Raw genomic sequence first — 25745 nt, forward strand, 5'->3', positions numbered from 1 at the left:
CTGCTCCCGGAACCGCTAACAGCGTGTGTTGGGCCCTAATAGGACAGCGGCGCGTTGCGTTCTGGGATCTGTAGTCCAGAGCACATCCCAGTCCCGCTAGTCGCCGGCAGTGTGCGAGTGGATTCTCCTCCTCCCGACGTGCCCTACGGCACGGGGGCCGGACCCGGAAGTTCCGGGCAGGATTCCAAGTGCCAGCGAGTCCTGTTTGATGCGCGTGGAAACTAGGGTCATGGCTGCGCCCGGCCCAGCGCTCTGCCTCTTCGACGTGGACGGGACCCTGACGGCCCCGCGGCAGGTAAGAGGCGCCCGGTGGTAGCCGGTGCAGGGCCCCCTACTGCTCCCATACGGGGCTAACGACCGCCCAGGTAGGCAATCTGGGGCGGCTAGGGACCGCCCACCTCCCTTGGAGCGACTGAACTCTGCTGTGTTCCCTGGAAGGCTGAGACGGAAGCCCTAACCAGATCTTCAAGACCCTAGGGTGCTCGGAGACATGGGACAGGCCGAAAAACTCTAAGAGAGCAAGGAACTTGTGTTGGCTTGGAAAACGCAATTCTGGAATCTCACCGTTAGCCCTGGGTGTGAAACCCAGCTCAGCCCCTTTTCCAGCTTGCATGCTCTTCTCAGACGTATCACTGTGGTCTGTGCCTGTAGCTTGATGTGAAAGACAGATTTCCAGGTCAGACAGGCCGAGTAGAGTCTCAGCTTTACCTCCTGACAACTATGGGACCTTGAGCAAGTCACTTAACCAGTCACTTAATCTCAATATCTATGGCTTTAAGTGGGGAGGTGACCTGTTCCTTGAGGTGTTTGTGGGGGTGGGTCGAATGAAATCGTGTAAGTTCATGAAAGCATCTTGCAAACGGTAGGCTGGGTTCAGTAATACTCAATTAGTATTAGCCACCACCACCACTGCCTCCTCCAGCCCTGCGGTGGAGTGGGGTGATGGATAAGACCTAGATTACTACAGGCTGTCTGTTGGGAGTGTCCTTGGACTCCTGGGAACTTCTCTTTTCCAGACTTTGTTGCCATGGGCACAGATCTTGTGATGACGCTCACTCTGACCTCCCCCTGGCACGAATCAGTCACTGAACAGCGGCCCTTCAAACTTGGGACTGGTTCCAAGTGGCCTCGCTGTCTTCGAGTTCTGTCTCTACCCTGCTTGGTTCCGGCCGGATGGTAGCAGTGGTGGGTGCGCTCTGGAATTCACATGGAATGTATGTGACCTTAGCCGCATCATTTTACCTTTCTGAGCCACAGTGCTATGTATCTCGTGATGATACTCAATTGCAAGTTCTCCAAAGGCCCTTTTTGACTCTGAGATTCCACAATCCACGCACACTTGTAAGTTGTTAAAAACCCATAGTGGTTCAGAGCCACGGTCAGTAATTCATTGTTTGTAAAAGGCCAGGTAGCAAATACTTTGGTGTTTGCCCACCATATGGTCAGTAGTAACTACTCGACATCAATGCAGAAGCAGCCATCGATCATACGTAGATACTGTAGCTGTGTTCCAGTAAAAGTGCTGCTCAGCTTGGCTCTTTGGTTGTAGTGATCTTGGGTTTACATTCCAAGACTTTTTACACAATATCATTAGAGCCTCTTAACCTTTCTCCCTCTTTCATCCCAAGTAGGGTAGTTATTTCCATTTTAAATTAGGAAACAGACACAGTGAAACCATGACCCTGGTTTCCGTACAAGATCTGATGCAAGTCTCTGGGTCTCAGAGTTTTGTTTGCTAAGTTTGCCATTTTCTGCCAAGGCTTCAAGGTGGAGGCTGTTCTGGTTATTAGGTGTGCCATTCAGGAATGTGCTTCTGATTCCCTGTAGCAATCAGGAAATATAAGCACAAAGTATGAAATAGCAGCAAAACCAGGCAACCTGCAGTGTATTCCCTTGAAACATTTGAAACGTTTCTTTGGTGAACATGATTTTTACACTTAAAAAAAAAAATCTAAATTTTATGCACTGGGTGCTCCAGGTAAAAAATAAAGCTAATTTAGCAACAGATCTGCATTATACAATCTTTCCCTTCCTCAATAAACAGCATTCTCAAACACTGATAAGCACAAGGCAATCCGAAAGCAATCAAATGGATTATCTTTTCTTGCAGCTGCTGAAACAGGATATGACCTAATCAGGTAAATCTAACCAGTGGCGTCCAGAGCTTTGCGCATTTCACTGTGCTAGTGGAACGTTGCTGTTCTGAGTGCTTTCCTAAGAAATGCCATTGCATCTAAAAGCAGTTGAGACTTAGAAGCCTGCAAAGAGAAGCAGGGCATAAACCTGGGTGGACTGTTTTCCAGCTTTCTGTCATGAAAGGCTTCAAATGTACAGAATCACTGGGGAAAAAAACAGTACCCAGAAGAACCATATTCACATCACTTAGATTCAACAATGATTGGTATTTTTTTAATTGGTTTATTTTTGGCCACATTGGATCTTTGTTGCTGCCCGTAGGCTTTCTGTAGTTGCCGCGAGCAGGGGCTACTTTTTCTTGGGGCGCTCTGACTTTGGGGTGGCTCTTTGCAGAGCACAGGCTCTAGACGCATGGGCTGCAACAGTCGCCGTGCGTGGGCTCAATGGTTGGGGTACATGGGCTCATTTGCCCCACAGCATGCGGACTCTTCCCAGCTCAGGGATCGAACCCATGTCTCCTGCAGGTGGACTCTTATCCACTCTACCACCAGGGAAGTCCTCACCCTCTTTTTTTAATCTCTGCTGTATCACTTCCAAAGCTGTAGTCGTAACGGTACTTCACCCCTGATTATTTACACCTGCAGCTCTTGAGGACAGGGACCGCTGTTGTAAGCACAGCTTGGTGATCACACCTCAGGAAACGATCAGCAGTGCCCTAAAGTGATTTTATACAGGGGTCAGTCAACTTTGCTCTGTAAAAAGCTGCTTGTGACCACAGTCGAGCATCTGAACTCCCCCAGCCCCGCCGCAGGAGGTGGGAAATGGTTGAGGCTTGCACAGCTGCTCACCCCTGTAGTCATGGTTGCAGACACCACAGAGATGAATGGGTATGACTGTTGCAGTCACTGTACAGAAACAAGCAGAGGGTTGGTTCTGGCCTGCAGGCCTGGTTTTCTGACTCTTCCTCTGCTCCTTAATTTTCCTTAATTATCCCTGAGAAGTCTTCTATAATTTTTTTTTCACATTAATTCCAAGTTTTGGGCTTCTTGTGTTTTGTTTTGTCTGGGATGACTTATAAAGAATTCCTTGAATTTATCACAAGAGTTACTTAGAAACATTATGACCCAGTCAAAAATTGGGCAGAAGACCTCAACAGATGTTTCTCCAGAGAAGACAGACAGATGGCCAATAAACACAGGAAAAGATGCTCAACATCACTCATTATTAGAGAAATTCAAATCCAAACTACAATGAGGTATTGCCTCACACCAGTCAGAATGGCCATCATCAAAAAATCTACAAACAATAAATGCTGGAGAGGGTGTGGAGGAAAGGGAACCCTCCTACTCTGTTAGGGCTTCCCTGGTAGCTCAGCTGTTAAAGACTCCTCCTGCAGTGCAGGAGACCCCGGTTCAATTCCTCGGTCAGGAAGATTGGCTGGAGAAGGGATACGCTACCTACTCTGGTGTTCTTGGGCTTCCCTTGTGGCTCAACTGGTAAAGAATCTGCCTGCAATGCAGGAGACCTGGGTTTGATCCCTGTCTTGAGAAGATACCCTGGAGAAGGGAGCATCTACTCACTCCAGTATTCTGGCCTGGAGAATTCTTTGGATTGTATATGTATAGTCCATGTGGTCGCAAAGACTCAAACACAACTGAGCGAGCAACTTTCACTTTACTTTCACTTCCTACACTGTTAGTGGGAGTATAAACTAATACAGCCATTATGGAGACCAGTATGGATGTAAAAGTAGAAATAAATCTACCATATGATCCAGCAATCCTACTCCTGGGTATCTACCCTGAGAAAACCATAATAGAAAAACACATATGTGTCCCAGTGTTCATAGCAGCACTGTTTACAACAGCCAGGACACGGAAGCGACCTAGATGTTCGTTGACAGATGAATGGATAAAGAAGCTGAGATACATATATACAAAGGACTACTACTCAGTCATTTAAAAAAGAACGAATTTGAGTCAGTTCTAGTGAGGTGGATTAACCTAGAACCTGTTATACAGAGTGAATTGAGGCAGAAAGAGAAAAACAGATATATTAATGTGTCTATATGGAATCTAAAAAAGTGGTATTGATGAACCTGTTTGCAGGGAAGGAATGAAGATGTAGATATTACAGAGAATGGACTTGTGGACACTGGGGGAGGGAGAGCATGGGGTGAATGGAGAAAGTAGCAACAACATATAAACAAGATGGATAGCTGGTGAGAAGTTGGCACTCTGATGACCTGGAGGAGAGGGAGGCAGTGGATGTGTAATTATGGCTGACTTGCATTGTATGGTAGAAATCAATACAACATTGTAAAAAAAATTTTTTTAATATATTTAAATAAGTGGAAAAAAAGGCTTCTCCGTGCCCCCACACACAAAAAGAAACATGGCAACAGTTTTGCTGTGTGGTTACTTTCCTCCATATCTCTCTCCTGTGGTGGGGGCTAGTAGAGATGCTCGATTGTGGTCAGAAGCAGCTGGGTTTTATTTCCTGTCGAGAAATATTTGCTGCCACCTGTAAGGGAGAAGGTGCCTCTCTGACCCATGCATGTTGAGCATGTCTCCTGGCTGACCTGCCAGGCCATTCAGCTCATTAGTGCTCACAAGGGTCCAGATAAAAATAAATGGTACCCTTTGGCTTCTGTGTGAAGGTGGAAGTGTCATGTTTGTTGTGAGTGTTGCATTTTTAATGTTCTGCAATCACAGGGATCTTCCCCACTTCCTCCCATTCTGACCTCATGTCTGAGATCAATGCTTGGGGGGGCCTCTGGGGCCCATTTTCAGTCACTGACTCAGAGGCCACTAGACTGTTCACTAGGTCAAGATTCCACCAGAAGATGTGGAAAAGATTGCAGTCTCTTAGAAGCCCTTCTGCACAGTTTTATTAACCATATGCATGTACTACTCTTAAAATAATGCTTTCTAAAGAAAAAGAGAAGATTGAACTCTAGATGTTTTTGTATTGGAGTTAAGTGGAATTTTTTGCTTTTAGTTTCTGGTAGCTTTATTTGTGAAGATAAGTGTACAGTCACAGCTTTATTTATGAAGATAAGTGTCCGTGTAAGTGTACGATTCAGATTGCCAGCAGCAATGAAACAAGGGTTTAAAAGATACTTTGTGGTTTACCCTAACACAGGGATATCGCTTCATCTCAGTTTAAAATTTATTTTGAATTAGCACATGAGTTGAAATTAGCAACAACTTGAATCCATAAATGCAATACAGTGTAGCATTTAAAAGGAGTGGATCTATGTGCATTCTGGAAAAATCACAACTTAATACTGAGAAAGCAAGTCATTGTGCAAGACATAGAATGAGTCCAAAAAGAATGTTTCAAAAAGTAGAGCCTTTTTGTATATGTGCCTACAGACAAGTGTATAAATGCACAGGGAAAAAAAAAGCTGGAGCAAAACATAACAGCTGTTACTGTATTATTTGTGTGTTTTAAGGCAGGTAAAATTTTTAATTTAACAAGTCTTTTTTTCTGATAAACTTAATGTCCCAAAGTGAAGTCACTCAGTTGTGTCTGACTTGTTGTGACCCCATGGACTAATGCCCACCAGGCTCTTCCATCCATGGGATTCTCCAGACAAGAATACTGGAGTGGGTTGCCATTTCCTTCTGCAGGGGATCTTCCCAACCCAACAATCAAACTCGGGTCTCCTGCATTGCAGGCAGACTCTTTACCTTCTGAGCCACCAGGGACCCCCCCAATGTCCCAAAAGCACAACCAAACAGTTGGTCTTACCTGTAGATGCAGAAGCAGATAGACAAGTAGGAGAGTAAAGATTGTGTTACTCTTGGGGGTCTTAATCTCCTGCATGTCTCCTGACTGTTTATTTTCCTTTTTGAAATGCAGAAAATTACCGAAGACATGGATTGCTTTCTGCAAAAACTGAGGCAGAAGATCAAAATTGGCGTTGTCGGTGGGTCGGACTTTGAGAAAGTACAGGAGCAACTGGGAGATGACGGTAGGCTCTGCGTTGCTCGTTAGGTTTGGTCAAAGAGTAACTTCTTGTGAGGCTATCGGGACCCATCGCCACTTAGTGTTGTGGTTACAACCCTGAACCCTCCTGCCTGTGGGGCATCCTTCCTGCTTCCTTGTTGGGGGAACATTTTCTCTGCCCTTCGTTTTTCTCTGTTTTTTTTAATCCTATACATACATCTCTGGAGCTGCTGGTGAAGCAGTTGGTACTCAGACACGTGGACAGAGGGACCTAGAACCGTGGGTGTCTGTGTCTCGGCCTGGAATCCTTCTTGCTGATATCCGTTAACTGCCTTCCTGGCCTCAGTTTGGGCACCATCCCGACATCTTGCTCACCTGGGTGTTGAGAGGTCTTGTGGGTCTTCACGCCCACCTCCGTTGTCCTATCGCAGTGTTTCCCGGAGTCACCCAGGCTCCTCCCCCACCTAGGGAACCAGAATCCAGAGCCCCGGACCTCAGGAAGCTGGAGACTGACTCAGTAGGTCCGTGGGGCCTGGAATCATACTTCAGCGACTGCCTTCGGGAGATTGTAGGGCTGCTTATGTTTTATGTAGTGCTGAATATTGGAGACTGCCTGCTTATGTCTGTCTTGAAGACTGGGACTACGGATTATTCATCTTCATGGCCCCAGGGCTGCTGGGGTGCCTGTGAGAAACAGTGGGTGGAGACCTAGAGAGCCTGAGCTTTCTCTTTGGCACCATTGATGTCTGGGGCCAGGAACTCTCTCTTGTCCGGTGCGCTGGATGCTGCTGAGCGGCACCGCGGCCTCTGCTCACTTGATGCCAGCGGCGCCCCCTCACCCAGGATGACAGCCATACACGCCTCCAGACACCGGAGATGTCCCCCGGGGCAGTGTCACCCCCAGTTGAGAACCACTCCTCGAGATTTAATACCTTCCAGTGCAAATCTGTGTGGGGTGTATGTACCAGACCGGTTACTGAAAGAGTAATCTATGCAGTCCCTTTAAAGCCCTCAGTTCTGGGCTTCCTTGATGGTCCCAGTGGTTCAGACTCCATGCTTCCACTGCAGGGGTCGAGTCCCTAGTTGGGGAACTAAGATCCTGCATGTCTTGGGGTGCAGCCCAAAACAGAAGCTCTCTGTTCCTCTTACACTAACTGTCCTTGTAGGTGCTCTGTTTAGAAATGCCATAAACAACATGTTGTTTGTTGTTTAATTTAGTCACTCAGTCATGTCCGACTCTTTGCGACCCCGTGGACTGTAGCCCACCAGGCTGCTCTGTCCATGGGGGTTTTCCCAGGTAGGAATACCAGAGTGGGTTGCCATTTCCTTCTGTAGGGGACCTTCCCGATCCAGGGATCAACCCTGAGTCTCCTGCACTGGCAGGCGGATTCTCTACCACGGAGCCCACCTGGGAAGCCCATATAAACAACATAATGGGGCACATTAAGACCATGTTACCTGGTCCTGATTGCCCATTATGCCTCTGAGCAGGTATTTAACCACAGGCTCAGAGAGGTTTTGTCAGTGTAGGACAGTGTGTTACCTTTCAGAGTGTGAGTGGAAACACCAGATTCAAAACAGTCATGAGCCAGAAGAAACTGAAAGATCCACCTGTATGAGAATCACCTGGGGATCTCGTTCAAATGCAGAGCTTGGCCCCCACCCAACACACCGTGCCTGAGAATCTGCACTATAATACGCGCCTGAAGTCTGAGACCATCCAGATTGATACGGGCTTCCCCTGTAGCTCAGCAGTAAAGAATCTGCTTCCGATGCAGGAAATGTGAGTTCATTTCCTGAATGGGGAAGATCTGAGGGAATGGCAACCCACTCTAGTATTCTTGCCTGGAGAATCCCTGTGGACAGAGGAGCCTGGTGGGCTACAGTCCATGGAGTCACACAGAGTCGGACATGACTGAAATGACTTAGGATGAACGCAGGCAAGATTGATGTGGGTGGTCTTAAGAATCACCTGAAGAGCTTTTTTTAAAAAAAAAATCTTCTGATTCTTAACCTGGCCCTGCAGGTTCTGATTCAGAAACGCCGGGAGCATAGCCTCAGATTCAGCAGATTTTCCTCACTGTTCGGATTTTTAAGGAGCTTTATTCCACCCTCCCAATCTGTTAAGATAGGTCAGTACTGGAGTTTAGCAGTTTTGTTGGCCATGTGTTAATGAATAAATAGAAACACAGGGTTCAATTCATTCCGTTCTAAAGTTTCTTTTGTTTTATTGGCAGTTATTAAAAAATATGATTACGTGTTTCCAGAAAATGGCTTGGTAGCATACAGAGATGGGAAACTCTTGTGTAAACAGGTAGGTTTGCAAGTATCCAGACTACGAAAGACTACTAGTCAGATGTTTTCTGGAAAGGTACTTGAATGCCTCCGGGGGCTGAGTGGTAATGAATCTTCACCCTCGTTTTTTACGTGTTGAACCATGTGACGATTACACATTCCAAATTGCTAACTTAATTTTTATAATTGCTTTTTTAAGGGTAATTAATCTAATATTTCTGTTATGGTAGCAGAGACCAGTGCAGGCTGCCTGCTACGGACATTTTATACGCAGTCCTATGTAGCTCTTATTACCATTAGGATCATTCTGTTCAGACAGAAGAGGAAACCGAAGTGAAACAAATATGTTTTCTATCCGTATCTGCAGATATTTTAATGGAATAAAAGTAGCAATGATAAACTCTTTGGGGGCTTCCAGGAAGCACTTTGAGAGATAACGAACATAAAAATCTTGAGTAATGAAGCAGGAAATGGTTTTGACTGTAGCCCTTTATGGTTTGCCCGATGTTTTCAGCAAATAAAAACGGGAAAGGAGAAAGGCAGTGTGGGTGTCGCCCACCCCCGCCAGGTGACCGACCTTCAGCCCACGGTGGCTGAAGACCTGGCTTGGCTAGAAAGCCGTTTTGAAAACATCGCCCGCTGTGTCAAGTAACATCAGCATTTTCTTTATCTAGAATATTCAAGGTCACCTGGGTGAAGCCCTAATCCAGGATTTAATCAACTACTGTCTGAGCTACATCTCGAAAATCAAGCTCCCGAAGAAGAGGTGGGTTTGCTCCTAGCAACGAGGCGCCACTGGAGTGTGGCGTCACATCCTCTGGCGGGTTAGGGCTTAGTTAACTCCGCAGCGCAGGGCTTACCAGGGGTCAGCGGCAGCCTCCTGTGAGGCCAGCAGTGGACGAATGACTATATAAACGATGGCGTGTCCACATGACAGGAATTGAAAGCTCGATGCTGTCAAAGGCTGCCAGTCGAGGCACCTGCCTGTGACCCAGCAGCGTGGGAAAAGCATCAGCCCCAGCTGGGGGCTCAAAGCTAGAGGCCCCCAGGCCAAATCCCCCCAGAGCCAAGTTCGCTTGGCCCCTGCTGTTCAATACAATCTGAATTAAGTGCTACCGTTTTTTAATTTTTATCCATTCATTCATTCATTCATTTTTGGCTGTGCTGGGTCTTTGCTGCAATGCATGGGTTTTTTCTAGTTGTGGCGAGCGGGGCCTACTCCAGTTGCAGAGCAGTGGCGTCTTGTTGCAGAGCACTGTGCTCTAGAGTCCGGGCTTAGTTGCTTCAAAGCATGTGGAATCTTCCCAGACCAGGGATCGAACTGTGTCCCCTGCCTTGGCGGGTGGATTCTTAACCGCTGGACCACTGGGGTAGTCCCAGTGCTGTCATTTAAAAGTCTGGTTTTAAATGTCTGGGCCTCTGGCTTCTGTTGCATCTGAAGACCCAATGGTTCAGGTCCCGCCCTCAGCATGGCAGCAGCTGGGAGGGCACAGGGGCAGTGCTGACCCCCGCCCCCACCACCATCTCCAGCCTTTCACAGGCCGTTTATCTCATTTTTCTGGCCTCTCTAGACATTGATTTATGAACCTACCTCTTGCTCTGAAAACTTATCATCTCAATTCCCATTTTTAAATAATAACAGTAACATGCACACATGCCCACAATTGAAAGAGTGGCAGGAAATGGACCTGATGCTAACAGTGGCTGTTTCTGGGTAATGAGGTTACAGGTGGTTTCTTTGAAATACTTTTCATTTTCTTCTGTTAGGAGGTGAAACATTTCTTAAATGGCAATTAAATTTCAAGACATGCTGCACTTTCAAGACTGAATTCCTGAATCAGGTGGCCCTACTCAGCTCCTCCTCTCAGAGGGCAGGGCTTTTGGTTTTCTCGTCTTTTCTCATCTGTCCCAGGAAGCAGAGTGGATGAGATAGGTGGGCCCTCAGGTCCATTTTTGTTGGAACTGGGAGGTGACCTATGAGCGTTCGTTACCCTATGGTGTTGACTTTTGCATAAGTTAGAAATTCTCCGTTGTAGAAAGTATCCCAGGTCAATTCAGTCTTTACTTTGGGCTAAGCGTTAAGGGAAAATAAAAAGAGGGTAAAATCCACTCCCGTTCTCAGAGAAGATGTCGTCTAGTGAGAGAGACCAGCATGCAGAGTTGCGACTCTGAATTAGTCCAAGGTTCCCGGTGGATTCAGGAGGCAGAGCCGAAACCCTCTTTGAGCAGCGTTTGCCCACGTTCCTCGTGAGCCTCACTCTGTGCCCCACTTAGAGCGGGCAGGTGCAGTGAAACATCAGATAGTCCAGATCTTCAAGGGGGAAGTGAATGCTTGATCAACAGCCTGAGTCCTGGTGTTAGAACCCATTCAACAATGCATCAGCCGCCCTCCCTGCCTCGGGAATGAGAGTAATAATGTGTCCTTGAGCTGGGGAAACAAGAGCTCTTTTTCTGACAGTTTAGGACCCACAGGCCTAGGATCCCCCACAAATGATAACCATTGCCCCTGGACCCTCGTGTACATGTAGACAGTGCGGGGACCGGCCGGGCTGTACAGAGTCCAGGACAGCTGGGTGGGGGTTTGGAGCAGTGTCTCCAGCGCACACACGCTTGCCTCTCTCTGCAAGTGGAGCACAGCAGGGGAGGGTCCCGTGAGGGAGATTTCACTTTCCTTGATTGAGTATTCATTGCTACTCAGTTGGCAAAGTACTTTTACAGAAAGATTTCAGGAGCTCCTTTGGGGGCTTAGAGCGAGTGCCCTTAGCCCCCTTCTGAGGCTCAGAGCGGTGCCCAAGCTCACCTGGTAAACTGGCCTGCCAGGCTCACCTGGTAAACTGTGGCTTGCCTTGGCCTGGAATCTGGTCCCAGCCCCACGCCTGGCGCTCGGCCTCGCAGAAGCTTTACTGAGCTCACCCGAGATCTCGGCAGCGTTTCCTGTGTTGCTCTGCTTGGTGAAAAGCAGCATGTCATTAGCTCACTGGCCGAGGCGTCTGGGTAGATACTTTCAGGTTCCTCGGGGAGCGTGAGAGCTTGTCATTGTTTCCGTAACTTTTTGCTCACTGTGACAGTCTCTGCCCAAGAGCAGCACTGTCCAGCTGAAATGTAATATAGTTTTTGAGCTTTCTGCAGTGCTGGGTTTTTTGTTTTTTAGGAAAGAAAGGAACAAGTGAAATTAGTTTTAACATGCTTTATTTAACCGAATATATCCAAAATACAGTCATGTCAAATATAGTCGATGTAAAGCGTTATCAAGACCTCCCTGGTGGTCCAGTGGCTAAGACTCCACGCTCCCGATGCAGGGGGCCACGTTCGATCCCTGGTCAGGACACTAGGTCCCTCATGCTGTAACTAAGACCCGGCTCAGCCAAATAAGTAAATGTTTTAAAAGATAAGTAAAGCATTTTTAGTGAGGATTACACTCTTTCACATGAAATCTCTAAATGCTCGTCTCCAGTCGGATCAGCCACAGCTCAGGGCTCACGGGCCACGTGGGGCTGGTGACGGCCCACGGCCCAGCACAGCTCCTCCACATGTTGATTACACCCGCCTCTGCCTATGGAATTGCCCACCTCTTAACCTGTCTGTCAATGTATGACAAAACCCACTGAAATGTTGTGAAATAATTAGCCTCCAACTAATAAAAAAAAAATTAGCCTGTCTGTCCTTCTGCCGTGTTGCTCAAATGTGTCTCCGAACCCTTCTCCCCTTCCCCTCCCACCCAGGGGCACTTTCATAGAGTTCCGTAATGGGATGCTGAACGTGTCGCCGATCGGAAGAAGCTGCAGCCAGGAAGAACGCATTGAGTTCTACGAGCTCGATCAGGTGAGTCTTCCTGACATAGCCTGGGTGTGCGAACACATGGTGTGCCTCTATGTGGCCGAGAAAGCCACTGTCTACTGCACTAGACTCTCGGTATCTTTTTGTCTTCCTCAGAAAGAAAAGATAAGACAAAAGTTCGTGGAGGACCTGCGAAAAGAGTTTGCGGGGAAAGGCCTCACGTTTTCCATAGGTACCATACGTCAAGGGGTTCGTGCCGGGAGGTGGCTGTGGGGTGTGCTCTTGAACTTGGACTCAGTCTTGAACTTGGACTCAGTGCTCAGTTTGCTGATGAGCAGCAGGATTTTACGGGTGGCCCGTCCATAAGGGGGAAAGCACTCACCTGGGACTTCTCCGGCAGTCCAGTGGTTGAGACACTGCACTCCCAAAACAGGGGGGCATGGGTTCGATCCCTGATTGGGGAACCAATCCCACGTGTCGCACAGCACAGCCTCAAATAAATTTTTGAAAAATAAAAACCACTATCCTGCAAAATCAGCCGTAGCAGCAACTTGCCAGGTTAGGAGATGATTTCCAGGCTGCTGGTTCTGAATCCTCACCCGTCAGGATTCTTCCTCCCTAAGCTTCTCCTGTCAAAAATGAGAGCATCTTGCTTGATGAACTGTGTGTGATGAAGGGGCTTCCCAGGTAGCAGTCACTCATGGTAGAGAATCCGCCTGCCAAGGCAGGAGACGCAAGAGCTCAGGTTCAGTCCCTGGGTCGGGAAGCTCTCCTGGAGAAGGGAATGGCTACCCACTCCAGCATTCTTGCCTGGAGAATCCCATGGACAGAGGAGCCTGGCGGGGCTACAGTCCATGACTGAGCACACACGCACACGTACATGTGTGCCTTTGATGAAGAGTGAGAACTTACCCGCACACCTTTGAGCCAGAGACAGCACGTGGGTGACTCCGTAGAAGAGAGATGGGATGGGGCAGGGGTCGGAGGGAGCCTGTCAGGTCAAGTAAGTCGAATGTGTCTGAAATCCTGTAATGTGGGACCAGCAGAGAACCTTAGAAGTCGCTTGGGCTGATTTTACAAATCAAGAAATGGGGCCCAGAAAGGAGAAGGCGCTTGTCTAGGTTCCTGCAGCTTCTGCCGACAGTGACCAGCCAGCGTGACCGTCTGTGTCTGATGCAGAGCCCTCCTGCAGCGCCGGGCGTCTTCGCCTTGCACTCAGGTGGAACACGCCCAGCTTTAAGCAGGCGGGTTTCTACTGTCAGTGCTGTTGAGCCATTTCTTTTTTTTTTTTTTTTTTTTTTTTTGAGCCATTTCTTAAAGCCCTCTCTTTTCACCAGCCCTAATAAGTGAACGTACACTTGCCAGAGAACTAGAGCTGCAGAGGAACTCTGTAAAAGATGAGTGGGTGGACTGTTAAGTGTCCTGAGAAAACCTTGAAAGGGTTTTGTGTTGCCCATGAAAGCTGTGTGGAAAATCGCCGTCCGTGGGATTTTCATTTTCCTGCACAGCAAGCTGGGTGCATCTTGCTGTTGCGAGGGTGCCCCGAGAGCGCGCTGTGGCTGGAGGTGAGCAGGGCTGCAGCAGGCTGTCGGCCGCTTGCACACCGGCCTGCCTCAGCGTCTAAGCCTGCCCTGCAGAGGCAGACCCGGTTCTCACTCTGAGTCAGCATGATGCGTCTCTTTCAGACTTCAGATTTTTAGATTTTAAGTGAAATGATACCGGGGGCAGGGGAGGCATAATGCCAAAATTAATTTCTAGGGACTTCCCTGGTAGTCCAGTGGTTAGGACTTGGTCTTTGAATACAGGGGTGGCAGGTTCTATCGCTGGTCAAGGACCTAAGATCTGCATGCCTCTGGGCCAAAAAAACAAAATGTAAAAGAGGAGCAACACTGTAACAAGTTCAGTAAAGACTTTAAAAATGAGCCATATCAAAAAATATATGTATATATCTATATCTTAACTAAAAATAAAACAACCATAGCAACAATTATTTAAAAAAAAATTCCTAGAAGCTACCCCTAAAGTGTGGTAATTAGCAAGCCAGGGTAATAAAAATCAACCCTGGGGCTCCAGTTACAGACTAGTTTGAAGGGCACCTTTTTTTCAGTGGCACATCATTAACTTCCTTTGCATCTCTGGCTCCTGTGTCTCTCTCCTCGCTCGGCAGGAGGCCAGATCAGCTTCGACGTCTTCCCCGACGGCTGGGACAAGAGGTACTGCCTGGGACACGTGGAGAAGGACGGCTATAAGACCATCTATTTCTTTGGCGACAAAACCATGCCAGTGAGTATGGAAGTGTGTTAGCAGTCGCATTGTTCAGTTTGGGCTGGGGGAAAGGACAGACAGAGGGGCTTTTTCCCCCTACCACGCACACTTCGCCTGGCAGCCTGGCTGACCCTGGGTGGCGGCTTCTGTCCTACGGGATGGGGGTGATGGAGCCCCCTCTTCTCTGCACTCAAGACACCTGACGCCCCTGGAGGTAAGGATAGAGCCTTCCAGTGTGGTGTTGAGTGTCGCCCGCCTGAGCTCCTTCCAGAACAAGACCCGGGGCTGTCATCATATTCTCTTTGCATTTCGAAGCCCTTGCCTTTTTTACTTTTCACCGTATTTTCCCCCAGAGGCATTCATCTTGATTAGGCGCGAGGAGCCCTGAATGGTGGCAGAACGGGAATCTCATAGGTCTGAGGTTCAGGAGAGGTGAGAGGTGCAGGGTCAGATGTAGGCATCACTCACAGGGGGTAGGGGGCCGTCCCGGGGGCACAGTCAGGAACCCCCTGTCCAGGACTGAACCTGAACTGGAGGCTGAGAGCAGAACCCGGTGTGGAGAGACCAGTGCCAGCCGAAGGCATTTCCCTGGAGCCTCGGGGCTCTCCTGAGGACAGGCAGGTCTGCTGTTCCACGAGGAGGGCTTCCAAGGTGGTGCTAATGCTAAAGAACCCGCCTGCCAATGCAAGAGACGTAAGAGATGGAGGTTCGATCCCTGGGTCGGGAAGATCCCCTGGAGGAGGAAATGGCAGTGCTCTCCGGTATTCTTGCCTGGAGAATCCTGCGGACAGAGGAGCCTGGCGGGCTACAGTCCATGGTGTTGCAGAGTCGGACTTAGCACGCACATTCCACATGGGCCTACCTTTTTTAGTAAGATCTCCACGTGCTAGTCTTCCCGCAGGAAAAGGTCTTCCAGATAGTATAGTCTCAAGTCCTACTTTCCAAATTATAAGTGGGGGACTTGCCTGGCAGTCCAGCGGTTAGGACTCAGAGCTTCCACTGCTGCGGACCTGGGTTCAATCCCTGGGTGGGGAACTGAGGTCCCACAAACTGAGTGGTGTGGCCAGAAAAAAAATTATAAACCTGGGTCTCAGCGAGGTTAACCTTCCCAAGGTCACACAGCTAATGATAGAGCTGGTGACCCCAGAGCCGGCTGCCCACTTTTTCAGTGAGTATAGTTCCCAGTCCACAGACCGTCTCTCCAGCGGGCAAGCTTCTGTCTCGTTCCCCAGCGAACACCGTGCTTCTCAGGAGCTGTATCAGTGAGCCTCTCAATGATGGAGAGAGAAGGTTTATAACCACCTCCTTTTGTTGAAATGCTTTGAGGCAGAAGTGCTTTTAAATTCACTCCTTGGGGGAAGAAAGTCACTGTCTGAGGCAAAGCAAGCAAATGACACTACCCCCAGGATCTAAGGGAGGGCCAGAGACTTCCCCCATCCCCCCAGCTTTGAGCCGGCCCTTGCAGTCTGAGAAGCGGGCTCTTAGATGGGCCAGGACAGATAATTCTGTGACGATGACCGTCTTGCTCTACGTAAACAGCCCTCTGAGTCCTTAGTTGGGGCTTTGCAGAGTGGAATGCACTTCTTGAGGTAATCAGTAAGCAACTTCTTTGGGGAATTTTTCATATAGGAATTAGAGAGTTTTCTGTTTAACCACTGCATTACCACACATCAGTCTGTTTTGTTGTTTATTGATGTTGTTTTAACTTTTATTGGAGTATGTGCTGTGCTTCGTCACTCAGTCGTGTCCGACTCTTTGCGACCCCATGGACCATAGCCCGCCAGGCTCCTCTGTCCACAGGGATCCTCCAGGCAAGAATCCCAGAGTGGGTTGCCATCCCGTCCTCCAGAGGATCTTCCCGACCCGAGACTTGATCCGGGGCCTCCTGCACTGCAGGCGCATTCTTTACCAGCTGAGCTACCTGGGAAACCCTCACGGGAGTATAGTCACTTTTTAATGTTTTGTTACTTTCTGCAGTACAGCAGTGAATCAGCTATATGTATACACAATCCCCTCTTTTTTGGATTTCCTTCCCACTTAGGTCACCACAGAGCACTGAGTCCTGTCTGACTCTTTGTGACCCGGGCTGTAGCCCGCCAGACCCCTCTGTCCGGGGGATTTCCCAGGCAAGAACACTGGAGTGCATTGCCATTTCCTCCTCCAGGGGATTTTCTTAACCCGGGGATTGAGAAATCCCTGTGTCTCCTGCTTTGGCAGGAGGATTCTTTACCACTGACCTCTTTTACACATAGTAGTGTATCAGTTACCTTCTTTTTTAATCTTACCTACCTCTAAAAAATGGGTACTGTGAAATGGAGGTACCCCCCCACTCAATTCTTAATTAATAGGCATTCATTGTAGAAAATTAGAAACAGCACGAGGACGAAAGAAGGCATTGGTGAGACACAGCTGACATGCTGCCCGGCCTTTTTGCATGTCTGTACATGACCTCAAATGTGGCACCTGGCATGTTGTTTCGTTTCTTTTCTGCTTTTGTTCTCAACATATTTCATTCCTGCCCCCACGTTAGGGAATATTTTTTGAAGACAGACTTTTGATGGCCGTATAACATTCTGGCGTTTAGGCACAGTCTATTGACCCATTTCCCTAGGAGGCCCTTTTGGGTTGTGGCTCTTTGCTCTCGTAACGAACACTGTGGTGAACCCTTCTTGCGTCATCCTTAGCCCTCTTCTCTGATCTTCTTTGTCAGTGGTTTTCTTGGAAATGGGAGTTAGCAGCCCAGCCATCTAAATCTCTTAACATCATGACACGCGGAGCAGTTCAGATACTAGCTTTAAGCATCTTTTTGTATTCAGTGATAGACATTTTGAAAACTGTTTTTCTTTGTGCTGGGCAAATGTTTTTGCTGGCTTCCCGGGAGCTGGCACCTGAGCTGAGTACTGGGTGAAAAACCATTTCCCTGCCAAGCTCAGCAGACTCAGTTTCCCTCTGATGGGATCTGACATTGTATGGGGTCCCCCGTGTCTTCCCCAACCCCCAGCCCACCCTGAGCACCTCCAGAGAGCAGAGGGGAGAAGTAAAAGGCTTGCCTTTGCTTTTCTAAACTCTTGTCAGTGCTGGAAACCCTCTCATCCTCGCCAGCAATCACAACAACCAGTGTCCTAAACCCAGCTCCGAGTTCAGGTTAAAGGCCCTGGCTCCAGCCTTGGGGGGCCTCAGTTTGCTGTGGGAGGGAGACAGCCAGGGCTTGGGAAGATGACCCAGCCGCTCTGCCTGGCTCTCTGGGGGGCTGCCACACCACCCCCAGCCTTCCTGAATTACCAGGCAACAGTGCTGCTTGTTTAATGCTTTTTGTAAAAAACATCTTGACTTTAAGTCACTGCAGCATGAAAACACATCTGAACCCTTTGTGAGCATTACCCACTAATGGACTTTGCCTCCATAGTTCCTCTCTGGTTAATTCAGCTCACAGTTCTCTCCTCCGTGTGTTGAAATGGCTACAGAGGGGCCGGCCCAGCTAGGACCCCGCCCTTCGCAGGAGGAGATGGAGTAAACACAGCTCAATGCCAGGTAGCCTGAAACAGCTAGAGCAGTGTAACAGGGTGTGTTACTGTCTAAAGACAGAGGAGTCCTCTCACCTCACGTTTGTGTGTCTGTGCCCACGGGGAGTCTGAGAAGATACCCCAGAAACAAATTCCCGAGTTAACTGGGGGGGGCAGGGGCGAGGATGGGAGAGGGACTGCCCACTGTGACCAGATCCTATTCTTTACATTTCTGAACTGCCTGAAGGTGCTGTCTATTGAAAAATAAAACTTTAAACTGTCTCATTGAAAAAGGGAAGAAGGCGAAACTTTTCAAGTACTTCCTCAGCGCCAGACCCTGAGCTAGACACTTCCATGGGGTCTCCCCCGTCCCCACCGCAGCTGGGAAAGGCGGGAGCCCCACGGAGGGTCAGCCCCTGAGTGGGCTCTGGAAGCCCCTCCCTTGTCATTCTCTCCCCTCACTTCCAAAGCAGTGAGATCACTCTGCCTTTAAAACCCGTGTGGTGGAGACGGGCAGTGGGCTTGAGAGCACCCAAACCTGCGCCCCCAGAAGCCTGGCTCAGTGACCGAAAGCGAGTCTCTGTCTCTTTCTGGGCCTCGGTGCCCTGGGCCGTCCACTGGGGCACGGGTCCCCTTCTGAAGGCTCGAGAACAAAGTGAGGTCTTAACAGGGGAGGCAGTGGGGCAAGCCTGGCCTGCATCCAGAAGCCAGCGCCTTTAAGGAAGTTAGGATAAGGCTCCCTGGGGCTGAGGGCTCTGTGTGAGTCTGGGGTCCACGGGGCGGATGACGCGTCACCATTGGGAGTGGTACCCAGCCACCCTCGAGATGCTCGTAGGTCTTCAGCCGCAGTCAGGACCTCCTCGCTGTGCCCAGCACCTCGAGGCATCTCCTGGACCCCCAGCGAAAGCACCGTGTCCTGGGGTCAGACCCACCTCACTCATGGCTCCTTTCTCTGGTGAAGTCTAAGGGCCAGGTCTCAGGAAGCTTGTGGCAGGCTTTGTTAGCAGGGTGACCGGAGCCCCCCGGAGGCTGGACCAGATTAGAGGGTCTCAGCCCGGCCGAGAAGACCCCTGTGCCCCCGCGGAGGGGAGCAGAAGCTAGAATGGGGTTCGGAGGAGCCACGGGTTCCGGGTGTCCACCGGGGACCCACCTTCCTTCCAGACACAAGAATCCACGGCCTCCTGGGTCCAGAGGACCAGACGGTGGCTGAGTGGACCAGGCCCGAGGCAGCAGTGGCCCCCGCCCGCCCCAGCGTTCCTGCTCAGAGCGGTTCCCCAGGGGGCACTGGTGTTCACAGCATCCGCTTCCTGAGCCAGGACCCCTCACAGCTCTGAACCCCATTTTATGGATCAGGGGTGGGGTATGCCAGAGCCATCAGCAGACCAGAAGGTCAGTCACCCAGGGACTAGCCCAACAGTCAGCTCGCTTTCCACCACCCCTGGCCTGGTCATCTTACGTGTGCATGTTCTGTTGCTCAGTCGTGTCCGACTCTGCGACCCCATGGACTGTAGCCCACCAGGCTCCTCTGTCCATGGGATTTTCCAGGCAGGAATACTGGAGTGGGTTGCCATTTCCTCCTTCAGAGGGCCTTCCTGATGCAGGGATCGAACCCACGTCTCCTGCATCTTCTGTGTTGGCAGGTGGGTTCTTTACCACTGAGCCACCTGGTCATCACTAGATCTGAAACCCCTGGTTCTCGGCCCTGGAGGCACATTGGAGTCACCTGATTCCTTTCAAAACCTCGTGTCCCTGGTGCCAGGCTCTTATTACTTTTTACCCTGTTTACTTTATCCTAGGGAAAAAAAAATCAGTACTATTCTCTAAGGGCATTCATTTTCAAACATTAAAGTTGTTTGAGATTGTGGTCACATCAGTCACTCAGTCATATTCAACTCTTTGCGACCCATGGACTGCAGCACCCCAGGCTTCCCTGTCCATCACCAACTCCTAGAGCTTACTCAAATTCATGTCCATCGAGTCAGTTATGCCATCCAGCCAGCTCATCCTCTGTCATCCCCTTCTCCTCCCGCCTTCAATCTTTCCCAGCATCAGAGTCTTTTCCAGTAAGTCAGTTCTTCGTATCAGGTGGCCATAGTGTTGGAGTTTCAGCTTTAGCCTCAGTTCTTCCAATGAATATTCAAGGCTGATTTCCTTTAGGATTCATGGGTTTGATCTCCTTGCTGTCCAAGGGACTCTCAAGAGTCTTCTCCAACACCACAGTTCAAAAGCATCAATTCTTCGGCACTCAGCTTTCTTTATAGTCCAACTCTCACATCCATACATGACCACTGGAAACACTATAGACTAAACGGACCTTTGTCGGCAAAGTGAGATTGCTCTCACCCGCAGCTAGTCCTCACACCAGGAGAACAGCACATGTGGCAGTTAGGTGGGGAGCCCCCAGGCCCACGGCCTGGTGCCCGAACCCCGGGCGCATGGCCCTCAGGTGGCTGGAGATACCCTGAGGTGGGAGCTCTCAGAGTTATCCGGGCCTCTGGCCCCCCATCTTTGTTCTTTCCCAGTTTTACTGACGAATTTTTAAAGCTCCTGCAGTGGTTGTCACCCGCCGCCAGGGGGCGAGTCCCTGGTCTCAGAGGCCTTTGTACCCCTAACAGGTAGAGACTTGCCAAGCGCCTGTTGCACTCCCGGGGGTAAACATCCACGTGCAGCCGCAGAGCCCGGCTATGCAGTGGCGGGTGTCCACGCAGCCCAGACCCCCTGGGAGTCACGTCGAGTCTGTCGCTCGCGGGAACCCGGGTCGGGGACGCTGAGCCCTGCTCCCCCTCTTCTTCTCCAGCGTCAGGATAATCAGGTTTCACTGGAACCCTCTCCCCTGCAGCCCAGACCTTGGCCTCTCGGGGATTAAATATTAATGGGCGACCTGGGCTGAGCCGGGGCCTCTCCTTCGGGCCAGCCAGGTTCACCCCAACGGAAACACGACTGCTTATTCATCCTTCCGCACCCTCCCTCCCTCCCTGTTCTCCCGGGAAACCAGAGCTTTGTTCTGGCGCTTGGGGGAAGCTGAGTCCGGTAACAGCGATGCATATGTAAAGCCAGTTCTGAAATTTCCACCATTTCCTGTCCTCCGAAGTGTTACTACCGAAGCCGTATTTTTCTCGAGGGCGGTGCCCTCACTAACTCGGTGTTTGGGTTCTGCTTCTCCGGCCTCCTTCCGAGTCTGGCTGGCGAGGTCTGTGCCGCCCAGGAGAAGCCCGCCGCGCTCTGAGGCCAGGTCCCTGGCGGGAGAGGCCTGCAGGCAGTTCCGCTTTCACAGATGATCTGACTCTCTGGACCCTGGCTTCGTTACAAGCCAGTGGCTTATACCGCAGTGGGGCTGACTCAGATCCGGAGACAGCTGCCCTACCTGCCCGCCCCCCCCCTCCCCCCGCCATCAGGGCGGAGGATGGCCGTGCCAAGTGAGGCTCTGGGGGGCACCCAGCTGTCCCCGCCTGGGACGCCCTCCCCAGGGGAGTGGGCGCGGCGGCCTTGAGCCTGGTTGCCCCAGAGGTCCTGCTGCCCAGGTAGTGTCTTCCATCGGGCTTGCACCCTGGCTGGTGGCAGGCGCCTCCTGACTCCTGCTCCCCCGTTGGAGTCCTCACCCCCCGCCCCAGCCTTCTCCAGAAGGACCCTCGCGACGTGAACCTGACCATGTGAAGCCTGGCTCCCCGGAGGCTTGATGTGGACCCCGTCCTCCCAGCCTGGCCCCTCCCAGTGGGTTCTCAGCGGCAGCCTTTCCCGGATGGGCGGTCACTGTCTTCTCCGTCGCCTCCCTTCCTTCGGCCCTCGGCGCGGAGGCCCCTCCCCGCATTCTTCACAGCCACCCGAGGAGCCTCTGGGTCGGTCTCCGAGACCAGCACGTTGCCACTGTCCCTCCAGCTTCCGAGCCCGGGCCTGGTGGGTAGTGGGCACTGACCGCGGTTTGATGGTCTCCCCGTGAAAACTCAGCCCTCCCTCGAGGGTGCGTGAGCGTGTCCCTGGGGAGGCTGGGTGTCTGCACACGGCCGGGCTGGGTCTCCCTCTGTCGTCAGCTGTTGCTGGGCACCGTGCTGGTTTCCCCACGCCCCGGGGGGCCTAAGAGGAGTCTTGCATTTCCTAGCAAGAGTTGGTTTCCCACGTACTTGTTTTGTTGTTTTTTAAATATTTATTTGGCTGCACCAGGTCTTAGTTGTGACACTCAGCATCCTTAGTTGAGGCCTGTGGGATCCAGTTCCCTGACCGGGGATCGAACCCCGGGCCTCCTGCTTTGGGAGCGCGGGGGTCTTAGCCACTGGACCACCAGGGAAGTCCCACACATGTATTTGTTTAGGAGATATTGGCCGTGAAGTGGGAGCTGGCTGAATGACCAGTCCTCTTATGGAACATAAATTGGTGAGGCCCACGTAAGGCCCGGCCAGCTTCTGGGAATGCACCTGCCCCAGCGCAGCTCCACCCGGGCCGGTAGCCGACCCACGTGGGTCTGTGAGCCTCACCACCTCCGCCTTCTGCTTGGGGGTGGCTGGTTCTTACAAAGATGAGAGCAGCTGTAACTTCAGGTGTCAGTCGTTTAAAAAGTTGTCAGGTTTTTTTTTAAGATTTTTGAGTTAGGCTGCTTATCCACCATTATAAGGAAAGCGTAGGAATTTCCATGAGATGGAAAGCAGGGGCAGGGCCGGGGGTTGTGGAAGCATCATTTCCCTGAGACAGGTGTGACTGCAGAGGGGGTTTTGGCGCTGGCTCTGGGGGGGTATCACAGTCATGGACCCCCTCCGCCCGGCATGCCTGGGTCCTCCAGACACATGCCCTCAACTCCTGGGGGCATAGTGGGCGAGGGAAGCAAGAAAACCTAGGGCCCGGTGCTCGCTGAGCCCAGGGGCTGCCCCGCCTCAGGCAGGGTTCCGCCACGATCCCCCCTTCACATATGGGGAGCCACCTGCAGCACCCCCGTCGCCGGTGCTAGAACCAGAATCTGAGCCCAGGTCAGCAGGCTTGGGATCCAGCCACGTGGGCCTGTTGAAGCTTAATAAACCACACTCAGCCCCTCTGTCAGGCCAGCCACATGCGTGGCCAGCGTCAGCTCAGAAATGGACCGTGTCCATCGTCCCAGGAGGTTCAAGGGCAGTGCAGCTCTGGCCCGTCTGCCCTCCCCTGTGACCTGTTAGGAACATATGGGTGCGGTTACAGCAAATTGACAGCGGCGAGACTCCTGTCACCTGCTCTGCCTGCTTTCTTAATAGAAAAATAAGCCTTAGACAGGTCTTCGGGAACATCGTGATTGCTTGCACAGGCATAATTACATGTTCCTAAGCTGAAGGCAGTTCAAGGGAAGGTGAAAAACCTTCTCGGTAGCAACTGTGCCGGGTTGTTCCTCTCCTGGAATGGTAGCTGCAGAGATGCTCCCAGTGAAACGCAGGGTCCCTCATTTCTCTGGTGGTCCCAGGCCCTGGGGTGGCAGGGGCCGAGGCCCAGGACAAACCAGGCGGTGCCTGCACCCACCTCATGTCTTTACAGGGCGGGAATGACCACGAGATCTTCACAGACCCCAGGACGGTGGGCTACACGGTGACGGCGCCCGAGGACACACGCAGGATCTGCGAGGAGCTCTTCTGCTGACCGGCCTGCTCCCCGTGGGAGGCAGTCCCCCCCAGCCCTCCCTGCAGTCCTCACTACGGTCCCCGCTCGGCAGGGGAATGGCCCTCCGTTTCCAGGACCAGAGGAAAAGGCTTGTCAACAACGGTTCCAAGGACCACCTCCAGCAGAGTTACATCCCCACCCGAGTCTCCAACCACCCCCACTCCACGCCGATGTGTGCAGTCACGGTGCCCCCGGGGGTTTTGTTTTTAAACTTTCCCCATCGTTCTAGAATGATCCAGAGAGAATGAAAGGAGTGAGCCTGGACCCTCCCTCTTCATGGGCCTTATGGAAAATGTAACAGATGTTCATGCCTGCACCCCCTGCATCAGCACTGGAAGGGGGACTCTTGTGATGAGAGAGGACGTTTATGATGAACCGAGCCCAGCACAGACGGTTAAGACATTTCCAGAAACAAAGCCCATTGAGTGTCTGCGCCGGCCCAGTGACCACTGACCCCTGGGACTTCGCACATCACTGGCGGAGGACTCGGGGTAGCTCCGTATCCACTACACGCTGAAGTGCCCGCTGGCTCCGGGGACATGGGCGGTGGAACCAACAGCCCTGCCAAGAACTGGCACACAGGCCGCCCCGAGATGCTGCTCTGAGCCCCGGCCCCGCGAGTGCCGGGGCCATCACACTTCACCCGAAGGGCCTCCTCCTGAGGGATCTGGGAAGGGCCTAAGCTGCTAACAGATCTGGAGCCCGGTTTTTGGTCTTTGAATAATAAGCCCGCCCCACCTCCACACCCCCCCACACCCCTGCCAGCCCTCCCTCACCCAGACTTTGACCCCGGGGCTGGAGCAGCTAGCTGTTAGGCCTGAAACCCTCACTCCCCTCCTCCCTCCTGCCTCCTGCAAGTTCCTGTGTGGCTGGAAGGACGGCAGCTCAGGCCCTCATCCAGAGCACGGACGCAAGCTTTCCAAGTAAACGGTTCACGCATCACTTTTCAGCTTTGGTCCCTCCAGACCAGGGTGGGGTCAGTCCAGGCAGGACCTCTGCTGGGGACTCGCAGACCTGAACCTGAATCTGGGGGTGGGGGAACTGGAGAGGGGTGTTCTGGCACCCCACTAGTTGGTCCCCACCAGGTGTCTTCATCACAGAGGAACCTGGTTCCCCCTGAGCCTCTCCCCAGCCCGGCTTGTCTTAGCTCGGAATCGGTGAGTGCAAGCAAGAAGCAGCACCAGGCTGGAGCTCAGCCCCCACCCGCCTGCCCTTGGTCACGCGCTAGGGTGACCGTCTCAGTGACCCCCAGGACTCAGCAGTCCTGGGGCATCTTTCCTGGCTGGATTTTACAAATGATACTGTAATGATCTTTCAAAATGAAAAGTAGAAATTAAAGTGATTTTATTGGTTCCTGTCTCTCATTGCAATTACCGTTTTGCCCTCGGGTGGTTCAGTGAGCCAGTGCCTACTCAGATTCTGGGGGAAGAGCTCAGCCCTTTGGGACCTGAGAGTCGCTCTTTTTGACACAGCGGTTTCCACAATGTTGTGGGATGGTACCTGCAACTGGCAGAGACCTTTCCTCCACGCTTCTCTGTCCTCTGGGTTAGTATCCAGTGGTCCGTACAAGTCCCATAACTTCTTATGTCAAAACATAAAACAGCTGAGTCTTACTCAGACTGTCCCAACCCTTATAAGAGGTGGAGGGTGTGCTGCTTCTCCGCCCTGCTTGGAGCTCCCCTGGGCAGGTCCCGAAGGCCAGCCCCACCCCCACCCCACAGTCAGAATTCCCTCAACCCGCTTCCCGTTGTCCAAACGACTTCGGACTTCCCGCCATCCTTCTCTGGCTTCTGTAGTCTTATCCCAGGTCAAGCCCAGCCCAAGCTCCCCCAGTCATGTCATCCATCTCTTCTTTCTTTAGACATTCTCCCAGGTGGCTCAGACGGTAAAGAATCTGCCTGCAATGCAGGAGACCCGGGTTTAATCCCTGGGTCTGGAAGATCCCCTGGACAAGGGAATGACTACTCATTCTAGTATTCTTGCTGGGAGAATCCCATGGACAGAGGAGCCTGGCGGGCTACAGTCCAAAGGATAGCAAAGAGTCAGACACAACTGAGCATGGATGCTCAGATGGGATTATAGTCCCCACCACACACATAACAACCAAATTGACTTTACAGGGTAGCGCTCAGAAGAGTGGGAGCCATCACTCACTTCATCATCCCCAGAATGATGATGAGAAAACCCTGTGAGGCAGGACTGTGA

At 51.4% G+C, this 25745-nt stretch overlaps 1 protein-coding gene across 1 annotated transcript; it reads left to right on the forward strand.

Annotated features, from left to right (window-relative positions):
* The first annotated feature begins 140 nt into the window (after positions 1 to 140).
* On the forward strand, positions 141 to 24892 carry PMM2 (phosphomannomutase 2). The gene is made up of 8 exons (XM_065924308.1): positions 141 to 295; positions 6004 to 6115; positions 8328 to 8404; positions 9060 to 9151; positions 12108 to 12207; positions 12319 to 12394; positions 14330 to 14445; positions 23418 to 24892. The coding sequence occupies exons 1-8, from the start codon at positions 209 to 211 to the stop codon at positions 23517 to 23519; spliced, it is 762 nt and encodes a 253-aa protein (XP_065780380.1). The 5' UTR covers positions 141 to 208; the 3' UTR covers positions 23520 to 24892.
* The last annotated feature ends 853 nt before the right edge of the window (positions 24893 to 25745 follow it).

Source organism: Muntiacus reevesi, chromosome 2 (genome assembly GCF_963930625.1).
Source record: "Muntiacus reevesi chromosome 2, mMunRee1.1, whole genome shotgun sequence".
Taxonomy (NCBI): domain Eukaryota; kingdom Metazoa; phylum Chordata; class Mammalia; order Artiodactyla; family Cervidae; genus Muntiacus; species Muntiacus reevesi.